Raw genomic sequence first — 27,879 nt, forward strand, 5'->3', positions numbered from 1 at the left:
AGTATGTCACCATGAAAAAATACTACATTCCATTTCAAATGACAATCAGAATAAAAGTTATGGCAAAAAGTTGAGATAAGAAAATCAGCTTTGAGGGGAGAAAAATATTTATTACAAGCGTCTTTACATCACAAAGCATTTAGCTGGTTATGTCAGAGCAATGGTAGTGAGCAGTTCAGTTGAATATGGTATAATGTAGGTGTGACTGCCATTTGTTCTGTATTTTCTACACCAAATAGTGAACATTGTGGAATATACCGTTTGTTATAATAGACATTGTTACCAAGTAACATGGCACTTTGCTGCAAAACACAGTATATGAAGTGGCACCTTCTTGCTGTTTCTCAAAATATTTAAGAGGTCTATTTGGTTACCATAACAACTGCTATTTTCTGATACACTTCAAAAACAATTCTTTAAACCACAGATATAAAAATACCAGTATTAAAATCTTAACTTAGTATATACATTATCATTTTGTACTATTATGCATTAAATAGTTATTTGGTTCGTTTCTATCTTCTACTTTATTGACCTCTGTGTACAATGTGTTGCCATTTCTATGCACACAAAGATATTGATGCAAAACTTTGAACTGAACACACATTTTTTTGAACGCAAATGCTGAAATTAAAGAAAAGATTCGGTTTAGCCACTCTCCCAACTTTATGCATAATTTTGTATCGGGCTTCCAAATTCACCAGTACATGCATCATGATAGTGCTAGAGTCAATAAGACCGTGTATTAATGCAGAATTTGTGCATTTAAAAAAACAGTATTCTGACCACTTTACACAGATCCAGTCTTTCTTTTGCTTTCTTGGCATTTTGTATTTATTTCTTCTTTCAGTAGATTTGGGCCTAAAATATGATATGTATCTTGACATTTTGCTATGCATCATCTGGTAGGGTGCAATACACAGTCTGTTTATATGGGTTGTCTTAATCGCCTTTCTAAACTGAGATACTGCCTGTGAAAAAGGTCGTCGGTCAGAAAATCTTACTATTGCTTAATGTAGTGCAGATTATAACATGAATGCACTCAGAGCTGTTAAGAGATGATACAGTTTTTGGAGCGGTGGCCCTTTCTGCGACCAGTCTGTAAGCCATGGAACTGAGAAGAGAGGGCTGTAACCCTCGTTGGGTAGTCCTCAGCGTAGTAGCGCCCAGTCACTCGAGGCTGAGGGATTGGCTGGCCCAGGAAGTAGCCCTCCTCCTCAGAGTCTGATGATGAGGATGAGCAAGTGGAGCAACAATCATCCTCATCTCTGTAGAGACCCATGAAATGTTCGGCCCGTGGGTCTCCTTGAGCTGAGCCCTGAGGCATGAAGTCAGATCTCCCTTGGGAGTAGGCCATGGGCAGCCTGTGTGCTGGATGCTGTAGGAGCATTGGACCACAAAGTGGGTTGACCAGACCCTGCTGCTGTGGCTCATATGGCCTCTGTACTTTCTCCACAGGCACCATGTGAAGGTTATTGTCTGATCTGGTCTTGCGGCTCCGATGGTGCCGACCTTGACGATGGTGATGGTGGTGCTGCCTGCTTGAGCCATGATGGCTCGTTGGGCGACTTCTTTCCCTGCCAATTTCTTCTGGGACGTATGCCCTCCGCTGTGGTTTCTCACTCATGGGATGCCTCCTAATATTGACATCAAATCCATCATTATATCCATTGTCCACTGTATCTTCTGAGAACTTGACCATCTGAGGAGGCCTGGATTGAGACTTGCTCCTCCTCAGAGCTGGAGCATGGACAAAGGAGGGAGGGAGGCCTTCCGATTGTGGGGACAATGAGAGATGTCCTCCTTGTGTGCCTACCCTCATTGCCAATGCTACCTCCTCCTCTTCTCCCTTCTCCATGTTAAGGTTTAAAGAATTGGAACTGTGGTGAAGATGAGATGAATTAAAGGTTCCCATGTTGCTCATCTTCTCGCAGTCATCAGCCGCTAAAGGATCCTGCATGGAAAGGGTGTAGACTATTGGTCTATCCCTGCTATCGCCGTCCACTGATGCCCCTAAAAAGAAACAAGCCGGAGAAACATATATTAAGTAGCCGTTTGATATAAAACAAAGCAATCATTTTTAACTGAACACTTGTAATCCACAGTCTTCTTACCAGTGATGTTTGAGAGTGCAAGGGAGTCCATGGAGTCTCCAGCACACTGTCCGGCTTTTCTTAGCTCATCGGCAATACACTCAAGGGAGTCATCGTACCACTGCCTGTTGTCAGACCAGAAGGCCTGTCTTCCTGTCCCAGATTGGTCCTGATCCTGGTCTAACTCTAGCTCTTGAATCTTTCTTGCACTGGCAGGACCTGGATGACTCCCATAAGCCGAGTCCCCCATCCCGTCCTGGGATTGGGCCCAGTACATTTCAGGCAGGTTCTTCTTGCTCATCAGTCCAGGGCTGAGGCTGTTGGCTCGAGATTGAATGGAAGTCTGGCTCTGGGTAGGACTGGCAGGGGTGGGAGAAGAGGCGGTTCCCCTCATGGATGTAGTATCAGGCTTAAGCCAGGGGTCAGAAACGTTTATTATCCTGTTTCTGTCATTGCTAGGGCTAGGAGATTTAAGGGATGGCTGTTGAAGTTGGTGTAACATCCCACGGTCACCAAACTTGAGCAGGAGCTGAGTCATGTAGTCCTCATGCTGGGCCCACTCCTCTGGATCCTCCTCTCCACCTGCCTCCTGCTCTTCCCGATCCCTCCAGAACCTCTCCTCCTCCAGGCCCAGATGGGCCAGCTTGCGCCCTACAATTCCAATGTCGCAATCAGCATCTCTGTCGCCCTCTCCAACTCCAAACTTATACTCGTGCGAGGGGACAGTGGCAGGGGGGTTAAACACCTGTGATTGTCTCCACTGTTCACCAGGCCTGCTGCTTTTACCCATACGGACACTACGCCGAGATTCCCGTGAGCGGGCAGACTGGAAGGCAGAATCAGACGAGTCGGAGGCATGAATGTCTTCCCCTTGGCTGCAGGTCTTTGAGCAATAGATGCGACCCTGCTTTGGAAGGAAGGGACAGCCCAGCAAGGATGTCTTGCACTGGGCACAACAGAAGCACTGGTCTGTGGCATGCCAGTGTACACCTTCATAGGTCATCTGGGCATGGTCAACACCTAAAGGATTGTGGGATAAAGATAAAAGAAGCATAAAGTTAATCTGGGGTAACAAAAGTGAAGTTCTTTACCCTGAGAGATGGCTCTTTAGAAAAAGTACCTCACAAGTATGACTCACCAATATTTTCACCACAGGCCTCACAGTACTCTGCGTACAGTGACTCAAAGCAGCCACAGCAGTAAGGCCGTCCATCTTTCATGATGTAGCGCTGCCCACCGAGCATTGTCTCGCACTCGAAACAGGCAAAGTGCTTCATGTGCCAGTGACGACCTTCTGCTTCAGTGCACTCATCCGAAAAGATGATCTAGTGGGAAACACGCATACGTACCACTATTATTTCTCTGGAACGATATGGACTTGGTACTGACATTGCCACGGCTAATTTTACTTTGTCTTACCTCATCACAAGAAGAGCATCGAGGTTTGAGAAGCTCGGCGTGGTGTCTCCCGCAGAGGATCTTGCCATTTTGGAAGAAATAGATCAGATCCACCAGAAGCTCTTGACACGTGGCGCACACAAAGCATGCTGGGTGCCAGCAGGGGCTCGGCCCTGCTCTGGAGGCAAAAATTGCCATCTCCCCTCCACTGATGCCTCCGGTACACTGACAATCAAACACAAACAAGAGATGATCCATGAGATTTATACTTCAGGAATCTTGTTGATGCATGGGGGTTCAACATTGAGCCTATGCCATAGCTTGTTATGTATTCTTAGTAAATCTGGTGATAAGTGTGCTACCATGAGAATTAAACTATGGATATGAACAGAGACTATCACCTAAGGGAATGGCTGTGTGTTGCACAGTTGATGCCTATGGCACATAAAGAATGCAACATACACAAAAGAGAGATTATGGAGATATCTATTCAAACAACAGGTGATCGTACTGTAAGTGCGAAAGGAATATGATCCTTTCAAAACACAACAGTTAATCATACAGAGTGACAATTATAGCAGAAAGACAGCAACTGTAGATAACGGAGTGCAATTTATTCTCATCATGGCCACAAAAATGTAGATGGCTATTAAAAAATGATTTACTGCACCTGTGACAACCCAACCCAGTGTCTTCCTTGTTTGCACTCTTTTTATTGACATGGGGGGAACATGCAAAGTAGCAATTAAAAAAGGAATTGGTTTCACTTTGGGATAAAAGTCTTCATTGAGTGTTGCAGACGATTTGGACAGCATTTTTCTTCAAGAATACACGAGAGTCGAAAGGTCGTATGTCTCCTCTGACATTGTCAAAGCATGTCTGAACGTGCAATCATAAGTCTTTATATAACCCAGCATAGCTGTTAGACGCCCATAGGCAGCTATGGGATAGCATGACCAGCTGTTAACCATTATTACCACGGTGGACAGACAGGGGGCCTTGGATATGGAGGTGTTGTGTGTCCCTGAGAGTACAGCAACAAGAAACTGGAGCCTGACAAATTGTGTGTGAATGTGTGTGTGCGTACACCCACGTCTTCATGATATATCCGTTTGAACGAAGGAGCATTTGCAGAATGTGTATGAATGTCTGCACGAGTGCATGAATGTGCACGTTTGTAGGTGTGTCTGTATGGATGAGTGAGTAGGTGGTTATATAGTGGAAGAATTTTAGAGTATTAACAGACACATGCATGTTCAGTATGTCTATGAATGCTTGTGTTCATTGCTGTTCCTGTGTGACCCTGTGTTAGCATCTGTGTTTGAGTGTTGACGGACTGCCTTTCCGGGGGTATTAACATGGCTTGCCTGCTTTCCGGGACGCCTGGCAGAAGTTTACTCGATGGTCAGGGCTCGATTTGTCAGAAGCAACATAACATTAATATTGATGTTGCATAGAAAGGAAATGTTGCCAGAATAACATCAAGCACAGCTGGAATTGAGCTGGATGCTGTTTAAAATTCCATCACAAAATCAAAAGTAGGAATCTGAGGTTTTCAGGGACGGATGCAGAAACTTGGCGCTCCTCTCCAGACAAAAGTCTGATACCCAGCTGCATGTACTGAGCTTAGCTTTATCTAACTATACAATTTAATGTGGAATAATGTGCCACATACTGTGACTTGTTTGGAACAAGTTCCATTTTAAGACTGTATGAAAGAATTAACCTGTACAGTGTTCTGCTGTCTGTCATGCTGAGATGTAGATGGGTGGCAGGAAATTTGCCGAATTCCTCGTGAGGAGCTGGCTGCTCCGCTCGGCTTGAGCGTGAGCCTTCTAATTTCCCCACTTCCTTTCTTAGGCCCTAATGAGGAGGTTTATGTCTGTGATTAAAACCATCGCATTAGCCAATCAGGATTGTGCCTCGGGCTGCTCCGCGTTGGGATGGCTGCTGGAGATATAAATAACTTTAGACCCACAGGTTGTTTTCCTTGCAACTGATAGCTTACCTTTACGAGAATTACATGACGCAAGTGTGCATGTGCGTGTGTGTGTGTGTGTGTGTGCTCATGGGTATCCATGTGGGGGACCTACATTTTCACAGCGTGTGTGTTGCAGAGCTCGGGGCAGGATCTTGGGTGTTCCTCTCCCCAGTGCCTCCCTCTTCCTCTGGGCGCTGAACATGTGGAGCTCCCTCTTTTCCTCCTCAGAGAGAGAGTGGCAGTAACGCAGCTGGTAAAGAAAGAAAAGAGTTGACAAACCAGTTACTGCTAATGGTCCATCTTTCATCTTCCCTTTTAACTCCAGGGCAGTGTATCACACCCAGTCCCTGTATGGCAGGAAAATGGTTTAATTGAAGCTAATTCCTACAGATGCTGCGTTGAAAGGATGGCGTGAGCAACACACAAACCCTTCCTCTGTGTTTGGAGTCGGTGATGACGGCTCAGATAAAAGACCAATCCAATCCTAACATCCAGCTTGGTCGTTCTCTAAACAGCAGTAAACGATGATGGCGTGTCAGCTCACACACTGTCTCTGTCTCTCTCTCTAACACACACACGCACGCAGCGCTTATCCCTCCGAACCACAGTTACGCAAGGAATCCACCGACAGTTTGCTTCCCCAACCACCAGGTCTGCCGACAAACATCATAAAACCGCTCAGTCAAACACTGTGCGATGTGTGTGTGTCGAGTGTCCCTATTGTGTGTCTTCCATGTGTGTGTGTACAGAGACCACCACAGTCAGACAGTAGCCCCTCCCGGCCCTCCCCTCTGGTGATAACCCCTCCACCATATCTCCAAATGTAAACTCTATTAACACAGATGTGAAAGGAGTGCTGGTTTACACACCATAAAGCTATTATACAGGAGAGGCTGGCATGTGCTTTACTGTCACAAGAGGCTCTTTTTGTGTAGCTGGCCATTGTTGTAGTTTTTACAAGAAAGGCAATATTGTAAGGGCTTTACTCAGCTGCTGGCTGTAGTTAAGTAAGGAGCTTGTGTTTCAATTTGATACCAATTTTTATCCAACAAAAAAGTTAGAAAAAAAACAAGAACTTTAAAAGCTAAAATAGGCACAGTTTTATGAAAAAAAGTGTGTTCAAAAAGACAAACAAAATTCATACAGCTTAAAATGTCTAAACTTTTGCATGTTTGATGTCTGATGGGAGTTGCAGGTGGGGGTAAAATCACTTAAACAAGTGTCACTGTTCAGTATTACAAAATTAACTTTGATGGCTTTCTGTGCTCGAATTTATACACTTGTAGTGGCACTATTTTTTCCACGAACTGATGACATTTCAACTCCTTTCGGTTCTTGATTTTAAACATGATGTAAAACTGAAACTCTTTTCAGCACTTGCACTTCCAATTTCTCTGTCTCTATCTGTATATATTATCTGTTTTTTTTTTATTTAGAATCATGATTGTTTCCATGATATGGTAATTTCTTACCATGTATGTAGTGCACACAGACCTACAATAGGCTGTTAACTCCTGTTAAATAACTACTGGATTGATACATTGCTTCAGCGTATAAATATTGTCAATCTATAACAGTTTAAGTAGCTTCTAGTGGATAAAAGTTCTTCGTATGATTGTACAGCTACCTCTAAAAATCATTCTGATTATTTTTTTAATATTATTTATTTAGCAGTTTTTCAAAACTTAAGTGTCATTATTCTCTATACAAGCTTTCAGCATTTCTATACTTACTTTGAAGCTCTGTAAACAGCTGGACTGTATGTAAATGATAAATGGATTGTACTTATATAGCGCTTTTCTCGTCTTCCTACCACTCAAAGCACTTTTACACTACATGTCACATTCAACCTTTCACACACTGTTGGCCTAAAAGCAAATCTCCAATCAGGATCTATGCACATTTATACCCTGAAGGCCTTCGTGAACCACTTTGGGGTTCGCTGTAACCCTGTGACTGTAGCAGTCAGGGATCAAACCGCTAACCTTCCGATTAAGAGACAACCCACTCTACCACTGAGCCACAGCCACTCCAAGTAAGCACTTAATGCAGCTGAAGAGTAACGATGAATTGTAGGCTGATATAAATAATATGACGTGATATTGTTTTAGGCAATTACGCTCACTGTTATATATATTGTGTTTTAAACTGAATTTAAATTTTCTGTATATGGATGAAAAGCAAAACTCCTGTCTAACCATTGCTCTCTCTCCCACACCCTGTGAGTGTCTCCCTCTCATCATATCTACCTCATTGTCATGCGGCGGCAGCTGGTAGAGGAGCTGTCGGATCCTGTGCTTCTCTCCGGGGCTGTTGACGTACGGGACCTTTTCCTCTGGTAGACAGGAGAAATACATCTGGACCTGGAAGACAACATTTAAAAAGTTCAAAACACTAAATGTGTCATTTTCTTTAAGTAAGTGGGAGCACGTGAATGAGTGTCGCAGCCTGGAGGCCTGCAGGGTTATTAAATGCTTGAAGGGGAATGGAGCGGTGGAGAAGAGAGGAGAGGAGGCGTCTCATCCTTTCCTTTAGATCGTGCTGAGAGGAGGGCAGCTGCTTTGTGTGTCGTTACTCTGTGACACTGTGGGGCAAATATGTCAGTCTCAATCCAGTCACAGGCAACTGACTGTGAAATCTCTCCACACGTAAGAGACAGCAAAGGACAGGGGGCAACATTTCAAGTATTTTTCAAGCTGCATTTCCAGGAAAAACTGTGGAAAGCCTCGAAAAGTTTAGCTTTAGAGAACATGTGTATCCTAAATGCACTTAAAATGAATGTGAAAAAATCCCCAGCCAGATGTTGGGCATCAGCATGTGGCACGACTAATCTGCCCGTATGGCAGAGAGAACAAAGTGTCTGCACACATGACCTTGTTTGATCTAAAAGCTCCTGCTGTTAGCTTGCAGGTTTATATGCTCATGCCCCGAAGGAAAAATCCACCTCTGGAACGTGCATGTGTCATTTTTGGTGCACCTACAACCTTTAATTTAACCACGCTCATCATAAAAATAAATGGATGTCAAATTAAGTAATCTTAAAGGAAAGGTGTGATCGCCAGAACTCCTACCTGCTCAGGTCTGAGTCCCGGTGGCACCCACGAGTACTCCTCCAACGCACACCCGGAGTCATCGTCCGAGGTGGAGCTCCTCTGGAAGCCCACGGATATCTTCCCCATCTTTCCCCCAGCGCGAGGCTCCATCTCCGGGCCTCGGGCAGAAGGACGCTCCCCTCTTTCACTGCGCTCCAGGTTCATCACACGCCGGCGCTGTGGATTAAAGCGGAATTCATTTTTAATTTGTGCCGTTATTCCTTTTTCTATTCCCCATTTTCCTTTCAACCTTTTGATGTTGCTTCAAAATAGTGTCTTGCAAGAGGCCCGTCAAAAGCATCAATCAATACTGCACATGCTGTTTGAGCCGGACACAATGTTCCTTTAAAAACAGGCAAAGAAGAAAGAACAGTATGCCTTGACTATACAACAAAAATGTTATATGTTATTTTCCATTCCATTAGTGCAGTATGTCATACTGACCCCAACGTACTTCTTATCCCACTTCAAAGGGAATTCAAGACACAGTTAGGATGATATATAATGCACTTTTTCATGACTCTAGCCAGCTGCAGACTTATAAGTGTATTAACTTGTTGTGTGTCGACGTAAATGTCTTGTTAGGACACTTTAAAGGATTAGTGAGCGGGTCCGTTTCTTTTTACAGTTCTTTCAAACTAGGACTTTAATGCTTTAAAATTCCAGCTGTTCCCCTGCAAACATCTGTTGCTCTTATCTAATGTGCTTCCAAGTCCAGAAAGTTGTGAAACACGTTTAAGCAGCCTACCACTTTGAGCTTGGACAGAGATTTAGAGCTGTGCGCAGGAAATCACTTCACCATAAATGGACAGTTAGAATCCCAAAAAAAGTGGCGACGAAACTGCTTTAAAGAAAACGAATGATCCTCCGAAACAATCTGCATACGTCCACTTGAAGCTTCAGCTTTTTTCCACCCTCTTAAGCTGATAACACGAGTACTGTTCAATATATAGGGATTAATCAGTCTTCAGCGGTAGTCCTCTTATCTCAGCAGCCTTGTTCCTCTGAGGCCTCTCAGCCTGATAACCGCACTTTGGTCTCAAGGTGTTGAAAAAGCCACTTGCGATCTGCCCCGCTCTACCTCTGCCTCTTTTGACATGCAAATATCGACAAGAATAGAACTTGTTTGGGTAAAAACAGTCAGAAAGTTCACACAGGGCCTCCAAACTTCACAACGGTTTGATCTTTAACACAAAAAGCAGCGCTATGAGGGACGTTAGGGCCCTGATGGCTTCTATTGACCAAACATTATGGCTGTTAACTGCGACTGTAGAGCAGTCACTTAAATGTATTCAGAACAATGCTTGTGCCAGGTGATAAACAGATACTTAGGGACTGTATGAAAATGTGTAACATTTTATTTTTATTTATTTTAAGGTAAGATTTTTTGAACTTTTAATGCCTTCATTTATAGCGCGGACAGTGGATAGTGTTGGAAACAAGAAGAGGGAAGTGGGGCCAAGTGTTGGAGTCGAACCCGCGGCCACCGCATCGAGGACTATAGCCTCTGTACATGAGCCAATATAACCGCTGAAGTAAACCAGCGCCCGATATTTAATTTCTAAAGCAAGAACATCCCCACGTTTATTAAATGTTCTCAATCAACCCTGATTGAATGCCCCTTATGTCAGTTTGGCAATAACTATTAGATAGCCCAAATTGCAAAATTAGAAGTGGATTTAGGGATCGCTAAAACTATGGAAAACAATACTCCAGGTGTATCCCTGTTTTCCAAAATTTCAGCTTCTGTACTTTCAAACCAAGAGCGACGGAAGAAACTTCAATGAAAAGCAATTTGTGTTTTTCATATATCAAGTTTTATGCAGCTTTTCAAAATTATTTTACGCTAAGTAACGCAAGAAACTTAATGTATATAAAATAAAAATCTGAAGTATACATAAAAATTCAATCCTCTCATCTAAGATACCAACAAACCAAAATCTAGACAAAACCCTTCCAGAAAAGAAAACACATTGCCCCTCCCCTCTTCTGCCCCACCTACTCCAAATAATTTTTGGACACTCCCTTAGCTGATAACCTTATGGAAACTGAAATATCGTACAACTTAGTCACCTCTATAGTCATTGATTTGTAGCTGGTTACCTGCACTTTGCTATCGCATTCCACTTTTATCCAAGTCTTGATCCCTTAGAGAATGATTTCCCCCTAAGGTCAAAGGTCAGCTGCATCTGAACCCACAATCCAAACTTTGTAGTCGTGCAGCCTCGTCCTTGCAGAAATGTCACCCCAGCTCACCCTCGAGGCCTCCCACCCCTCACCATGTATGTACCCCACTAAAAAGACGATATTAGCATTACCCCCAATTAACATACAGTTGAATTCAGCCCAGGGCCTCAAAACACCGAATTTAGAGATTAGAAACGCTGTTAAAAGTCAAACCAAAGCTCTTATCACAGAACAAAGGGGGATGTGACTGTCGCTTTGTTCTTCAGTGACTAATCTATCCGGTTTTATGGTGGGATAGATAATGTTATCACTCAGAAGCTTTTCTTTACCTATTTTGTTTTATCTTGTCTAACCTGGTTAAGACAAGTAAGTGGTGCAATTAGATGAGGTCACTTTTCCCCCTGAGATTATTTTGAGCCACTTTCTCAATGGAATTTGTTGTTTGAAGGATATTTATCAGGCTAGGTTTTTCAGAATAAAAGGCCTATGCTCTTTTATTAGAACTTTTGTTAATAGTTTCCATATTAGCTTTTGTTTGACCAGGAAGTAGCCAAAAAATATCATATATGAGCAAAAAATAGTTATCGTCTCAAGGAAAACCTTCCTTCTGAGAATCCAAAACCCCTGAATGTTTCGTATTTTTGCTTAAAAAATGAATACACCAATCATTTCTAGTCCGGTTTCCAAAGATTCACCACCCTAAAGTCCTTCAGCTCTCCTGCATCTCTTTCCAAACGTTACCAGGCGAAAGGTGACTGCAGATTCCTGAGCCAACGTACACATCAACTCACATTACACCGTGTCACCCGTTGGCAGTAACACAATGGCTGTCTTTGTCAAAAACAAAAACAAAATGTCCAACCATGCCTCCTTTAAACCCAGGCAGCGGTGGAGACGTGACAGGGGGAGGTCAAGGGGGTTAAAAAGGGAAACTTTTTGAAAAAGGCGTTTAAAGAGTCACAACATTGGGTCTGTGTAAACACGGGCCTGACGTAGCCGGCTAACGGTTAATCATGTGCGCCTTCCCCCCTCGCTTTAACTGACACTTTTAAAGGGCTCTCCTTTATGTAGGAATTAGTTAATCAAACGTGTGTTACTTTCAAATGAACACAACCTCAAGGCACGAAAGGAATACGCCCTAATTTACCCACTGAAACCTAAACGTCATGTGATTTGCTTTAGGAAAACCATTAAATTGTGGCGTTCAAAGGCTGAGGTCATAAGAGTGTTATTTTAAGGCCAAATGGGTGTCAGGGGGTGCACAGGAGACTTAACACAGCTGGAGTGAGACCACATGCACTGACACAAGACGCAAGACATGATTCCACACTTTAAAGCAGCACCTAGCACTTTAATCTTGTGCTAAGTTTAGCTCTTTCCCAACACTTCAAGCATTGCTTTAAATAAATAAAAACTCCCATAATCCACTGCATGCCTTCTCAACAGAAAATCTAATAAACGATGCAGGAAGTTCACTCATCTATTTTCCTCTTACCTCCATGAATCGCATCTCTCTTTCCATCTTCGCATAAAAGCTCTCATTCATATCCACAATCCCACTCCAGGTCTGGCTACATGTCCGCAAAATCAAGCTCAACAGATCCAAGCTCTAATCAGATCCAGATCCCACCCGGCCGGGAAGTATTCCCCTCAACGTCTCTTCCTTTTGAAAGTCAACGTCAGCCTTGAGGGATGTCTGAAAAGGCGCACTCAATCCGCAGACGTGGAGCAACTCATTCAACGATCCAAATTTTCGAGGTCGAAAGAGCAAAGAGGAAAGGAGGGCAGAGAGGTGACGTCTCTATCTGGAGTGTCTCTGATCCCTGTGAGTGTGTGGGACTGAGTGGATGTGAGTGTGTGCTCATGGGGCAGCCAAGCCATGTCGGCCCCTCCCTCATTCCTCCCCTCCAGAGCAAATCGCCTGCCACCACACTTAAATCACACATACACACACACACTTAAGAGTCAACACCCCACCTATCTCCACACCCCTTCCTCCACCAGGGTGACACCAACCCCTACAAACCCACCCCCCCAAACTCTGCTGCAGGATTCCTGAGAGCCAGATGACATGTCCACTGTCCTCTTGTCTCTCTTTCAGTCACTCCTTTGCTTTCTAAAGTTTTTGGACACTGCCTTACAAGAAAGTAGTGAAGCATGAATAATCCCAATTTCAAACTCAGATTATTCATGTCCTTTTTGCTGTAATTTTGGTTCCCACCACCTCCAGAGGGAAAATGCCTAGCTCTTTAGCTTCTGAAAGCACCTCGCTAACACCCGGCTTTTTTGCTTAATGGGAAAGGCTACAGACCCGGGTCAAATGACTCTGCAATACACCCGGGTAACTATCGACTCGGCTCCGATCAGCATTGATGGGAACACAACACCCGTGTCAACACGGTAATCTCTGCCCCCTTTCCTGCGCGATGCTATGCTCCGTCGGTAACTTCTGCGACTCCTTGTCATCTCAGCTACAAATTGCGCCTGTCCCCGTCTGAGCAGCGGTCAAACATCGTTCCAAATTTGTTGCCGCCAAGTTTGAGAAATAGACTGAATGAGTAATAGATACAATAAAGACCTAATCACCGTAACACCTTCGCTGTTTACTAACCCTGTTTCGGGCGCGTTTGTGACACAGCAGAAAAGAGACAGAAAGGACTATACTATAAGGTCTGACTAACCTGCGTCAATGTGCTAATTGTAGGTGGGAAAGGGGTATAAGACTGTCTGCTGTTTGTTGAAAACTGTGAGTTTCTGGCTGTGGGCAAAAATGACGCTGATGAGAGCCAAGAGGGTGAACCATAACATAGCAAGAAAACAACAACGAGCTGAAGGCGCTACAAAGCTTGCTACCAATAGAAATAGTCATGATATGTTGTCTATAGAAAAGATTGGATCATAGCGATTTGAAATGTTGGTTTGCTGACAGAAATGGACTTACTTAGTACATTGATTAAATCAGCTCATGATTTCTCTCTGTAAAATGGAACGTCTTATGGTGTCTTGAAGTTCTGCGGGTTAAATATTGACTCTGCTTCCTCCAAAGTCAGCCTCATCCATCTCCAGAATTTCTCACGCAGGGAAACCTGTCTGCTAACCCCGTCACTGATACCGCCTGCCCCTTCCTATTTTGGAGATCTGAATGAGTGAGAGGAGAGGGGTCCCCCGTCCTCATCTCTCAAGTCAGCCAATCACAATGATGTTATTGTCAACACACACTTCACTTAAGGAAACTCGCGACAATCTAGCAGAAGTAGGAGTGAAGAGATTTGTTCTCAACTTATCCACCATGTGAAAAAATATAAATTTGCACCTTCCTTTCCAGAAAGATTACATGATACGCCGAGGGGATTTTGATGTAGTTTATGTAGACAAGCTCCGCACCATCTGTCATTGTGAAAGGCTGAAAAGGAGCAATGGCTTCATTTAAAGAGCCTAAAATGACAAATGAGTTTGCTCAATTGTCCGACAGACAAAGACGCCCTATCCCCTGACAACCCCACAATGTGCCTTGCGGAGAGGGAAACAGAGCTGTTTGTCACATGCCAAGATACCTGTTACAAATGAGAAATGACTCCGTCGGCTCACTAGCTTAGAAGAGTTAGATCGGGTGAGATATTCTCTGTGTGCGTAGAGATTGGATTATCTTTGTGCTTTGCCAACGCGGACTTCTTTCCTGGCGTGCCAAGGGATATTTGAAATTAACTGAGAGGAGCTTGGCAGTCCAGTCATAGGGTAAACCTTTCAGAAAAGCTCTCAAGTTTTCCAGGGGTCTTGGCGCAACTCTATAAAAGCTACTTTATGTTAAACCCTCTGAAAGATCTGCATTGAGTTTCCTGAGATATTTATCTGGATATGAATTCCAAAAGCTCTGGCAATGGTAATTCAAGCAGCCAAGTAGAGAGGAAAACCTCTATTTCTACTTAATTCAGATGATGAAAAAAGACAATGAGTGGGCGAAGAATGCTCTGGCATGAATAGAGGACAGGTCAGAGGATGAGTGGCTTTATCCCAGACAATGGGCAGATATCGTCCTTTTTAGACTGGGCCTGGGCTTGAGGCCAAAGAGCCATGGTTCTTTAGAGAAACACAAGAGGACAGTTGACCTTGCCGTCTCCGCTGCTTCCTCTCTGAAGAGAGCAAAGTGTGACAGTGCAGAAAGTATCTGAAGTTCCTCCAATGGAGCCTTCTTGTTGGCGTTGGAGGTGTCAGATTGTTTATCTTTAACGGCCAAGGAACATAATGGAAAAATTCTGTTCACCCTTTTGCAATGTAAACAGAGTTTTTAATGGATCTCGGCTATTATAAGGCAAAGATGTCATGCCGTTGGACATGTGCTGAATGGATGATACCCAGGTCTCATTCACATGTCTGGGGCTAATGAGCAGAAACTAACTAATGGAGAGTTTATGCAGTGACCTTTGTCCCCAGCACAGACAAATCAACAACAATGATGCACATATAGGGCCCAAAAATGAAAAGTTTCCCAGATTGTTGGAGCCTTTACTAGCTGATTCACATTCACAAGCTGCTATCCAACGCTGAAAGATCCATTACAAATAAGGCTATGGCAGAGGGAACATACTGATTTGATGAAAAAAGGTTGATTTGGCTGGTACCCAGTATTCAATAAAAGCATATCATTGGCTAAAAATATGGTCCAACATTAAACTCAGGCACGTCAAGAGTTATTCCGTCAGAAACCTTTTGATCAAGTCTTTCAAAGGACTTTCCGAGCAGAGTTTTGTTTCCCTGGCAAAAGGTTGGACTGTGGTTTAGACAAGATCTAGTGGCCTTTTCTTTACTTGAAATCCAACCAGGTCTGGACTACACGCTGGCTGCGCACACACACTCTTACACATACCAGGCACACTTACTCACCCCTTCTGGCTGCACATTTCATTTATCTATTGGAACGGCACTCGACTGGTAATTTGGCCTTTTCTTAACCTTTATTGTGCTGAGCAGACGTGCTCTTTTCTGCAGTGCTGTGCTTCATTTTCATTTATAACAGTCATTCACACCTGGATTCTACTACCAGCACTGTTCCTATCCCCAGGAGGCATGAGGGGGTTTAACCGATCCCTTCAAATGCAAATATTGGGGCCGACGACCCTCTGGTTGTTCAAAACAGATATAAGCAAGGACATGTCTTAACTTGTTGCAGGACAGTTTGTCATAAAGACCCAAACTCAAACAGAGTGTGTAAATAAAATGCAAAAGGCAATCATACACAGGACTAACACAGTTGCATTTGATCTTCAGTTAGGGTATGCTTGAAACAATCCAAGAAAGTTGTCCAAGCTCGTCCATGCTAAAAATGTTTCCAGCTGTTCTTAACAGCGACGCTTGAAGGTAAGGTGAAAAGACTGACAACAAATTGAAGGAAGCGACCCAATGAATTGGACAAATCAGTCATTGCACACTGTTGTAAGTCACAAGAAATTCTTGAAAAGGTTCCTACCACAAGTAATACAAAGGAAGAACCATATGGGACAAACTCAAACGATTGTCATCAGTGACTACAACTCTCATAAGATAAACCCCTCTATCAGTAGTCTTTCAAACAAAGTCATATATATGTTCCTGATTTAATCAGCAATGCCCCACCTACATAATCCATACACACAACTCTTGACAAACCAGTTCAAACACGTCTCTGCTTCACAAAAAGACCCTCAGAACCACGTCTCAATTCGCATCCGTCATGATTTCCCATTCAGCCTCATTCACACCGACAGACACCTTTCAGCAGCCTTTTATACCAGGAAATGGATCTTTAGCCCTCGCTAACAAGGCCCACCAGCTCGACCCGCTGCTGCATATCAGACCCAGCGGAAGTGCTGCTCAGTGATCTTGCCGGTCTGGTGTTAATATTCCTTGACACATCCGTGCCGAGTGTGATTCAAGTTTCGGGCCGTAAAACCCTCTGCTAACCACTGCAGGGTGTTACCTACACACCTCTGGGACAATAGGAGCAGCAATAAAAGCGCTGTAAAATGCAGGAAATTGACGCTTAGGTGGGGATTGGGTTGGGAAGCTTTGGTTTCAGAACTCTACTTATACCATTTACAAGTTAAATGCAGAGTGGGGAGTCCATTTTAGTTGTCAACCTATTTTCAGGAATGACAGATTGTTGGTTAATTAGTGAGTGGGTTAGTCCATTACTTCAGCCTACACTATAATATCTCAACAACTTTTGGAGGTATTGCCATGAAACTTTTGGCAATTTTGGTGCCCAGAGGACGTATCGCAACGACTGTGGATCCGTTGAATCTACCTCAACGGATGTTTTATGAATTTTCTCAAAAACCATGGGAGGCATTGTTGCAAAATATGGTAGAGCCATTAATGTAACTCATCTAATGAATAGTAATGACCTTGTTCATCTTTTAATTTTGATCTTCAGGTCAAAATCTAGAGTTGGTCAATACTTCCGTTGATGATCAAATACCTGCTAAACTGATCTCATCCACTTTGTGCTCAATTGTACTTTGTGTTTCATGCGAATTAGCAAATGTTGGAACTATGATGGAAAACATTAGCTCTTCTTAGCATCAACACGTTAACAGTGTCATTGTGATGTTAACATTCAGCCCAAGTACAAATGCGTTCTACTCTTTCCTGACTGTCTATCCTTGTCTCACTGTGTTTGTGTTGGCGTGGCCTCCCCCTCCTGGCTCAGCTGCCTCTGCGCACCTGCATGCAATCAGCTCATCAGCACTCCCAGGCTGCTCACCTGAATCTCATTAGCTCATCCTCCTGCAGTATATCTGCCACGGCTCTTCAAGCACTCTTGTTGCTCCACCACTGGAAGAGTAACACTTGATAGCCAGCTCTAGTTCTTGAGTGTATTGTCCGTGTCTCAGGATTGCCACTAACCTACAAATTTCCCCTGCTGGTCTGGTCTTAAAGCCTCCAAGCCATTACCTTCTTCCATGCTCTCCTCTATCTCATTTCCCACTTGCCACGCTACCCTCATCCTCCCCGGCCCTGCATTCACGGCCATCTTTCCTCACCCAAATCCTGAAACAGCTAAGTTTACCCACATTCCACGTAGTCGTCGCTTAGCACTTGAGTTTTTGCCATGAGTGTTTCTTACATGGAGCTATGAGCAAGGCCTTGTGTCTCAGGATTCCCCCTCACCTACCATTTCCTGTTGTCTTCATTCAAGCCATTACCTTGTTCCATGCACTCCTCCAAGGCACTTTCCCACTTGCCACGCTACCTATCCTATCCTCCCAAGCCATTGCATTCACTGCCATCTTTCCTCACCCTAATCCTGAAACAACTTCTTTTTACCCCCATCCCATGTAGTCCATACCCAGCACTTTCGCTCTCGGTGTTCGTTACATGGCGCCACTAGAATGTGAACACTTGAACGCAAGGAGTCTCAGTCATTGTTTCTTTTTGTCTCTCAATAAAACCCATCAAAGACGATTTGGTGTACCATCTCTGCTTGCAGCTTCTACCTTTAACCAACCCTTCTTTTACAAGTCCACTCCTTGACTTGGCTGAAAATCTTTGCGCAATAATCTTGCGTCTGCAGCCAATGTTTGTGAATCCTCACAATATCAATAAAGCTATCTGCTATTGACTGAAGTCAGCTCTGGTTTTCAACCTTGAAGCAAACATCCAACAGGTGCTATTAAACGTTCTATTCATCGTCTCCAAAATAGTGGGTAATTCAATAAATGAATCATCCCAAAACAAAAATAATAGCTTCTTCAGTGGCGCGACTGTTCAGCCTTTTTTGAGTATCTGTCAGTCTTTATTGTGCTTTCGGTTCTCCCTTTATCCCTGCATATGTAGCCACTTCTGCTGATGTTCAAGTGGATTTAATGTGAGGAATGACTGCATAGGGTTGTCAATAACAGAGCAGAGGCTTCCCACGGACATGCCGAGAGTATGTTATTTGTTATCATAGTTTGTAATGATTTGGCAGAGTCTACCCCAATTAAACTCAAATACTTGTCATTACCTGAATCGGACTTTGTGCAAGTCCTCCTTAGTTGCTTGAGGCTAAAATAGTTTGCCAAGCTAAAGTATCCTCTTGAATAAATCCACAGTAGAAAAACAAGTGATGATTGATGATGAAATATATTACCCTGCTTTTCATATAATAATAATAATAATGGCATGCACGCTATTGCGCTGTTGATATGTATCGTTAACAATGAATCAATGACAAACAGGTGTCAAACCGACTCTTTTATCACGTACAAGTGATATCTCAAGTCACACACTCTACAGTACACAGAGTTATCAATAAATAGTCCACTTTGGGAGCAGTATACAGTGTTTTCCTAAAGAGTAGATATTTTTTTATAGTACGTTAGAGGTTTTTAAGATGTGCATGGACTCATTTTGTCTGCCAAATCTTGATGCCAGTTAGTACTGGAGCTAAAATTGGCAGCTACATTCTCAATCCTTTTATAAAACAAGGCATTTGCATGAAATAGGAGAGTAGTTTCACACGTTCTTACCCCATCAGTGTGGAACTGGAATATAAGTGAGAAACACCATCACAGAACTGTTATACACCAATTTAGAAACAATGCGAACCGGTCATTAAAATACAGTGAGAGAGAGAGAGAGAGAGCGAAGGGGAAAAAGCCTTTTGCCTCCCATCCAAGACTAATTTGATATTGTTAAGTGATGCATTCCTTATTTAACAAAATCCAGAGGTCACTGTAACCACGGCGGTGAAAGGACTGCGTGTGTGTTTGAAGCTTCTTTATATTATGCCAGGCTCCGTAAATCAAAGCGATTACCCTCCAGAGAAGACAGAACAGGCAGATATTTATAACTGAAACAGAGCTGACTGACGGGCCGATGATAAAAATGTCAAGAACCAGAGTTTCTTGTTTTTGTTGACAGGAAAAATACACGAATCACTGAAGCTTTGCTTCACTTGAATTGGTAAGAAAAGGACAGGGTTCATGTTTGGGCCACTGGTTTAAAGCCAAGCAGATAAACCGTGAAATATTCCTTCTGCTCTTATAAGAAAAAGTAACAAATAAACTGTTATCACAAATGTAAGGCCGTCAGACTAAAGTCACCACTAAGAAAGCCGTTTCTCTTTTTCTTGATGGCAGGAAATTAAAGGTGACAGACTGCAGCTGCACACATCAGGAATAAACCTGATTTTATTTTTTCTGGCCTCCGTGATACTTTGAACTAAGATTAATGCAGCATTGTTATTACCGTTACGTGCAGTCCCTCTATCCATCTAGGCATCCATCGGGGTGATTTACAGCGTGTCGCATGTTGCAGCCAAAACAAATACGATAAAGCGGGGCTTTTAATAAGCCGTGCCACTCAAACTACATGGAAGCAAAACAAATAGGTTCGAGAGAAACGAATGTAAAAGCAGCTATATCTGATGACATATCATGCAAGACGAGCAGCCGTGTTGCATCACATTTCGTATGGGAAAGCTGTGTGTGTGAGTGTACAAATCCCACATGAATTTAGCATAAGAGATAGATGTAGGCCAGGGATTGGGGTTGTGTACACACAGGCTTAATGACAGGACCCTGGAGGGATGGCGCATCAGTCGAGCGGAACAGACAAACACACACACAAACCGGCTGTCTATTACACAACCCGTTGCCTTATTTTCCCGTAATTTAGCGTTGGAATCGTCGGACCGAGTTGGAGCTGTAGGCTCTTTGTCACACTGCAGTTTGGCCTGGCACAGTTCTCAAGGCGGGATAGTGTTGAAAAAGGGTGTGCGTGAAACCGTATAGCCTCTAGTAGCAAGAGTAGATTCCCAAGGTGCTTTTTTGTTAAGCTTCATATGGGTTACTGAGCCAGCGATAGATTTCTAAAGAGACAGATAACAGATCAGCTGTGTGATCTTAGCTTAGCTCAGAACAGTCATGGTAGCATTTTGGTGGCGGGTTTGGATGCCACAAGGGCGCCAGATATCGAGGCTGTGTGTTATATGAAAGAAGCTTTGAGCTCCGTGCTTAAATAAACTCCCTATCACAGGGAAAGTGGCGTGACTGGCCGTTTTGCGGGGTGTTTGCCTCCCCCTTTCTCTCCCAGGGACTGCGGTTGAATTTGGCCAGGCAGCCGCTGTTGGCATTCCACACCTACCCTCGAGTAGCCGGCCTGAGGTTCATGGGTAAACAGACGACCCGTTTGGTGGGCTCGCTGTGCAACTCCGGAGCCTGTCTTACCCTCTAGCTGTCTCCCCTCCGGGTTCCACTTCTCGTCTTTCCTCTCAGCCAGCCATATCCTCAGTTGGCCTCTCTGTTAATTCAGACCTACCTGACAGTTCTGACTAAAACCTTCTGGGTTTACTATCTGTCCCGCTTGGCGACAGGCTCAGCTCTCTAAACACACACTGAAGACTAATCTGCAACAGATGGGAGACGGCCCGGGGAGGAAGTAGTATAAAAAGGATATACAGCATATTTGTACCCCTCTGAAGCAAACGATAGGGTTTCAGCGAAGTTCCAAGCAAAGCCGGAGGAGGGTTGTAATGATGTGCACAGCGGCGGCTCCCAGGGGCTTAACTGGACATATTACTCGGAGATATAAGCTCTCCATCCGCAACCAGATGTCTGAAGGGCCCTGAGGGGGATTCTTGAGGGCTTTTCTCTGAAGGGAACATGCACACACAGCCATTCACACACTCTAAAAGCTATATGTAAAGTGTTGAGTAAATAAAAACATATGGAAACAAGCGAATGTGCACGGATACATACATGTGCGCACACATAAACAAGCCCACACATGTTGGATTTCACGGGTGGCTGGTAGAAATAATGAACGCCCTCGCCCCCCCAGTTTACCGCCTGGTTTTTGAGGTCATTAGTGTAAACACAAGAGACATTCATTTACTACCTCATTAATGCAAGTGGCAATTTAAGCCTCCTTTCTCTGGCGAAAACAAGAAACGTACGGATCTCACAGTACCGGAAACCAGACGACGTTCAAACCACTGTTTGTATTAATTTAGAGACGAGCGCTTGGAAAGCCCCGAGCTTTCATCAGCTAACCACGACTGGTGAATATCTGTTACATTCTTCCTTGCTCGGAGATAAAATTGTCCTAGCTGATGGATATGTTGCTGCTTGATTGCTAGCCGCAGAGCAGAAAGGCAGCTGGTGGCATGCAAATGTGGGGAGAGGTTATATAAGAAGAAAGTGTATCTGTTAGAGTTTGTGAAGGTGCCTGTTTCCCACTGACGATCATGTACCGTCCAGGAACGCCATGGCGGCAAATTTTGCATAAACTTGAAGTAACTGATTATTTTTGACTTTTCAAGGCAAAGTAAAGAAGCTGTGAAGAAATTGATGACAACCTATGCATTAATTTGGAGTTTGGGCCACTGTTCTTTGACCTCTGTTTTTGGTCTCCACCAACTTCTGGGGAAAATAGCTAGCTACCTAGCTGCAATAATTTTTCCAGCTAGTAGCTAATTTTTTCTTGTGTTTGTGCTGCTTCAGGGAACGTATGTGTGAGCTCAACTATCAGAGGGGTGGAAGAGTGCCAAAATACCGACCAGGAAACCAAAACAACAGGCTGGAAGACCCTAAAATGCTTCACCGGGACTACAGACAGGTCGTTGTACGTTGTAATGTAGAACTATGACTTACAGCAGCTTTAATAATTTCGTATTAAAAGCAGGGCTCCTGTCAGTGCTAAAACCAATGTAGCTTTTTGGCGAAATTGGTAAAAATCAAGTGAATGTCCCCACCCTCACTTACAGTATTTATCACAACAAGCCATTTCCTGACTCCGGGTGGCATCAGATTGGAGGAAGCCATTTCCCCCCGCTGGGTGAATTAAAAGGCTGGTATTCCTCTGGGACGATTTGACGCAACATGGAGATACAGTGACAGATAGGGCATGTCCCTAGAGGCTTCTGTGGGCGACCACCCAACAGCTTAAAGGTTTACTTTCATGCTAACAGAGGGTTGTCTTCCTGAATTTGTCGCAGCTTCAAAATTCTTATCTTCTGTTTATTGAAGCAGAGTGACGACGATTAGCTGATGGAAATGTGGGATTTATGAGAACACGCAGCGTCATCTGGGAGAGAGATGAAGTGGTAGGACAGACAGATGTGGGTGATGAAGGAAAGGAAACGAACAGACATTTTACGGTGAGGAGGAAAAGAGCACACTGTCCCCGATTTAACGGCTTGTTTAAGCCTCAGGGACACACTGTCCAACACATGAGACCACATGATACTAATTTAAGGAGGAAGGTATGAGCTTAGTCATGTTTTCCTGATGAACAAACCTAATTTAAAATGTTTTCCTTCATATCCAGTTTGGAATATTCATGAGCAACTATCTGGCACGTTTGTAAAGGGCGTTCCTTCATCTGAACCTGAACATCAAACTGTGAAACATGATCACCAACATTGGAATTAGGCGGTGATGCAGCACGCAACAAAGCATTTGCTGTGGAGACCTTTTTATGTTCTCCCAATAGAAACCAAACTGAAAGCTATCATTTGTGTTCGCCTCAGGGTGGTCATTTGACGAGGAATAATTACGTGGTTGTTGCGCAGAAATCTTGTCTTCCTAAATGAAACAGTGCTTCTATCTATACTGTTTATCTTAACCTGAGCTTTAAAGCCTTTTAATTATTATCATCTAATAATCATCACCTTTAATGTCTCCACAGCCACCGCGGCTGGCGACTGGCAGTGTCTGGGCAGGTGTGTGTTTTCGAGTGGCTTTAATCATCATCAAATAGAGCTGTGTGTATGGGTAATTAAGGTGGTGCCAAATCGACTCTCACTCGCAGGCACGAGTCGGGAACTCTCAACAACGCCTCGGCTTTGCTCAGCAAGTGCTGCGGGCGACTTTATTCCAGCAAGTTTTAACAGAGTGGCGTGTAACTCTCGCTCACAGTCCATTACTCAGTGTCTGATATACTTCTAAGCCCTGGATTACTTTTCTTCCCCACAAGCTGACCATAATACCAGGCTTGTGGAGCCAGTGCGGCCTGCAGGGTTTGGTGTGTAACCGCTCAGTGTGCACAAGGATCACGATTAGTGTTGCGCAGATCAAGGGCTGCCGCGCACACATTTACACACCGCATATTTCAACTCCTCGGCACGGCCATGGTTTATGGCGACTGCCGGCCAACACATACACACACTATTAGCTTCTCTTTCACCATTTATAGTGCAATATTTCCATCAAACATGAACAACCTGACAAAATCTTAACCAACATTTCCATAACATGTAAAAAATTATAATGCCTGTTCTTCCAAGAAATGACAGTGTTTCATTGTTCGCTGTTCTCTGTTAAGTGATCAGCCCGTCACTGTTTGGCCCTGCAAACACAACTACAGGGGATAGCTACTTGGCAAGCATGTGTGCATATGCGTGTGTGTGTGTGTACTGTATGTATGAGGGTGTGTTTTCTGAGGTTTGGAATGATTTACACAACCCCACACTCGATTAATTCCAGAATGACAGCACAAACCTGCCTGTGTGTACACACACTGGTCTGAGGTATTAGGCCGACGGAGGCGCACAGACAGAACAGTGTTGAATGACTAATAGATAGACGCCTCTCTCTCTCTCTCTCTCTTTTTCAGACACACTTCACATTCATGTTTATGTTTCTTATTGGTTCCATTTATTTAATCTTATGCCAATGTGTGCTCCAACTCAAACACCGAGACACTGTGAAATCTGTGGATGCTGCACGACCCCCCTGAACGACAGTCAGCCAGCAGAAGAAGCAGTAGATTGGGGCGGAAAAGCATAACTTTAAGCTAACCGAGGACTGCCTGTTAGATAGAATCTCTTCAAACACGGCACATCTTGACCTCTTCAAATGGCTTCACTGCTGCGATCAGATGAGGTGTTTTTAGCCGAGGAGCCAACGGCTCTAAATCCAGAGCACCCTTGGTCACTGAGCAAAAACGATTTTCCAGGAGAGGGTCCAACAATATCAAAACAATCTCCAGGCTGGATTTCCTCTCTGGCACTCAGACCCTGCTGCAGGATGAGAATCTGGGTTGCATATGAGTAAAAGGAAGAAACGTGGGATGAAGACTCTAATCTGGAGACGCTGCTCTGAAAAATGAACCTGTCAGTTTTGAAATCGTCCATGAACGAGGAGTTAGAGGGGCTTCCAAAAACAAGCAGCAAAAAGTAAAACAAGGATGCATTCATAAAATTCTCATGCTAAGGCCAAGCTAACAATTTTATGATGTTACATGCCTATTCGTTCCGTCTAACGTTGAAACTTCAAACATCATCTCCCTCAAGACTTGATTCGCGCCTCTTCTTTTCTCAGAGCACTTTCCTGGTCTTGTCACGAACGATATCGAACTTATCACCTTGGGTCTGTTTGTCGTTTAAGCTAGCAAAAATCTCCTATCAGACATCACCGTTAAGGACACAAACATTTGTAATTGTGTTGACTTTTGGGAAATATTCTTGGGTTTTCTTCTGGGGAGGAACAAACTAAAAAGTTCGATACAACTCTCTTGTCTGTACGATACAATTTGACGCCACAGCTAGCTTAGCTAAACGCCAAAACTCGAAACAGCTAGCCACAGCTCTGTCAAAAGGTTACAAAATCAGCCCACAAGCATCTCTAAAGCTAGCTAACAAGTTATATCTGTTAGCTAGCTGTAGCAAGAGCAGAAGGCAGCAATGTCTATTTTTATATTTGGTTGTGTGTGTCAGACTACTTTCTTGGCCGGGGGCAGTGACTTCCTCAAATCTCTGCTAACTGCCTGGCAAAGATGGCAGTCCTGACTGTAAACAAGACTCTACACTTACAAATTAATGTATTGACTTCATTAAATCTTTGTAAGATTTGTTTCTTTGAACACAGCCAGGCTAGCTGTCATCCCTCAGTCTCTCTGTATTTAGCTTATGCTAGGCTAACCAGCTGCTAGCTATAGCTTCATATTTAGCGGACAATGTGTGCATTTCTCAGCTTGGCGGGTCGCGGCAAACGACTGTTTATCAGTGAGTCTGAGTCTGCTCGAGGTTTCTGCCTGTATTTAAAGGAAGTTATGGCGTGCCGCTATTACAAAGTGCTAGCTTATTAGCAGATTAAGTTTTTCTTTTAAAAAAATGACAAAGTGTGAGACCTAAACTTTATCTATATGTAAACTGATGATAAGCTTTGTTGCGATTTTGAACTATATGGATAAAAAATGGCGGAAAATGTGGAACCATACTAGTTATACTGCTGCACACAGGATATGTGTGTTAATTACATAAAATATAAATATAAAAGACCCAATAAGCACCCATTCAAAGTATAAAATCAATGTTGTGTCCCATTGCTAGGCCTAGAATACCGATCATCTCAGCTACTGCCTCACTTGACTCCCATGTGGTCCAAATAGCTGACCAATTAACAGCAGCTTAACTCCTGCTTCCAAACATCTATCTCTCCCTCACACACACACACTTGCATGCAAAAGTAACACACATGCAGATCCATGAGCACTTGCACCACACACATAGAAGGAAACACACACACGCAGGCACACAGATACTTATTAACATAGCATTGCAGAGAGTCTACCCCCAGCAAAGTGTAGCATAGTCTGGCTGCCTGGCCCCCCACAGAGGGGGAATACACCTCGAGTCACCTGATCCTCTGCTTGCTCTCATCCTGGATCAGCTACCTACACAGCCGGCTGTCATTCAGTTGCAGCCACCAAACACTGCATGGCAAGAAAGCTACACAGGACTGAAGCACTGCGAGGAAAGATGTATTTCCAATATTTCAAAATAAAAGTGCAGTTTAGAGGGAGGTACTATGAGAAAACAAGCTTTCTTCAGGTTTTAGGCTCTCACTGCAGCATCTTTACTAATCTGTCCTACCACTAGGTGCCACCACTGGCTGCAGTACAGCTCACACAGCACTGAAAAGTCCATCCAATAAGGGCTCGTATTCAGTGTTTAAACCTTTTTCCTTTTAAGATATTTTTATCCATTTGAGACAGAAGTTGGAATCCCAGAAGACGGACTTTTGAACAGACAATTTCATTGTAAGGAGAAAGATAAAAGTCACCACTCCAGAGTGTGTTTATAGTTTATGTCTGCGGTGTGATTTCAATATGAAAAAATGCCTTTCTTGGTCGATTTTCTCTTGTGGCTTCACTTTGTAATGTCTCCGTGGCTGTGGTCAGACAGCACTGATGTGATACTGAAGAGCAGCATAAAAGAGACTCTTGAGGAGTCAGCTCGTAAAGAGAAAGGAAAGGGAGCAGACAGGCAGCGGGAGAAAAAGAGTGAGAGAGACCACCTGAGTGACAAGCAACAGCTGAGTTCACACATCTGGAAACCAAAACGCAACCCTCCATTAAGTGCGTCTTTACGCACAGACACTTTCCAAGCTCAAACCCCCCTGACTAAAAACCACACGTTCACTTTTTTCTCTCCTTCTTAAGGAAAAAAATGTGTCCAAGAGCTTCAACTATTTTCTCTGCGAGTTGGAGCGTCTGGTCATGAAATAATGCAGGGACTAATCGTTTAAATCTCTTGACATCGTTGGTGCATGATGATTTCCAAAAGATGAACGCAAACAGGCCTTTAGACTTGACTTCCCTCATTTTACTCATGAATTAAAATTCATTTAAACCCCCTACTTTCACACACAACTAATGTAGTTCAATAAAAATAATTGTTAATTGTTGTTAATAAGTGTTAAGCCAAAAACTTCACACTCACCTCTTAGAAGCAAAAACTTGGTCCGGATTGGAGGTTGAATATTCCGTTTTTCAGAATAAAATCACGACTGTGGAGGCATCCGGGCTGACTGCATCCAACAAAACAACACAACTCAGCGCCTTTTCGAGTCCCGAATCAGCTCGATGGATGGAGTTTTTCAGAGCATGATCGTGGATTGCGAGAGAGAGAGAGGTAAGACGCGGACCAATGCTGAGCGCTGTGCAGCTCTGGCACCAAGTTAAAGCGTCGAGAAATGACATTCACGCTGCTCTGCGCCGATTGGCTCAAACACGAAGCTCCCCCACCCCCTCCTCCTTCTTCTCTCCCTCTTCCAAGCACACACACTCACACACAGGCCTCCTTTACCTCTCACTCAAAGGCATAAAGAATACACTTATGACTTTATAGAAGCGAGTCCACATGGTCTATTGTTCACACAGATAA

The 27,879-nt window shown here is 43.7% G+C and overlaps 1 protein-coding gene across 2 annotated transcripts; it reads right to left on the reverse strand.

Annotated features, from left to right (window-relative positions):
* Positions 1–95: 95 nt before the first annotated feature.
* On the reverse strand, positions 96–27,601 carry LOC138599293 (prickle-like protein 1). 2 transcript variants are annotated; one of them, XM_069670881.1, is made up of 8 exons: positions 27,436–27,601; positions 8,544–8,741; positions 7,722–7,835; positions 5,585–5,722; positions 3,513–3,716; positions 3,232–3,418; positions 2,115–3,113; positions 96–2,013 (listed from the first exon to the last, which is right to left on the reverse strand). In XM_069670881.1, the coding sequence occupies exons 2-8, from the start codon at positions 8,727–8,729 to the stop codon at positions 1,052–1,054; spliced, it is 2,790 nt and encodes a 929-aa protein (XP_069526982.1). In that variant the 5' UTR covers positions 8,730–8,741; positions 27,436–27,601; the 3' UTR covers positions 96–1,051. The 2 variants fall into 2 exon arrangements, with proteins under 2 accessions (XP_069526982.1, XP_069526981.1); XM_069670880.1 differs by lacking the exon at positions 27,436–27,601 and adding an exon at positions 12,247–12,400.
* Positions 27,602–27,879: the final 278 nt, after the last annotated feature.

This window comes from Semicossyphus pulcher, unplaced genomic scaffold (genome assembly GCF_022749685.1).
Source record: "Semicossyphus pulcher isolate SPU_LCO1_2020_fin unplaced genomic scaffold, fSemPul1.0.p SCAF_20, whole genome shotgun sequence".
Classification (NCBI taxonomy): domain Eukaryota; kingdom Metazoa; phylum Chordata; class Actinopteri; order Labriformes; family Labridae; genus Semicossyphus; species Semicossyphus pulcher.

What these genes read in the sequence shown, in the direction of transcription:
- LOC138599293 (XM_069670880.1), bottom strand. Translation starts at nt 12,297, where the DNA reads ATGAATGAGAGCTTTTATGCGAAGATGGAAAGAGAGATGCGATTCATG. An exon ending in TGCCGCCGCATGACAATGAG is followed by an intron (nt 5,723 to 7,721) that starts GTAGATATGATG and finishes TTTCTTTACCAG; the next exon opens with CTGCGTTACTGCCACTCTCT. An exon ending in TGCACTCTCAAACATCACTG is followed by an intron (nt 2,014 to 2,114) that starts GTAAGAAGACTG and finishes GTTTCTTTTTAG; the next exon opens with GGGCATCAGTGGACGGCGAT.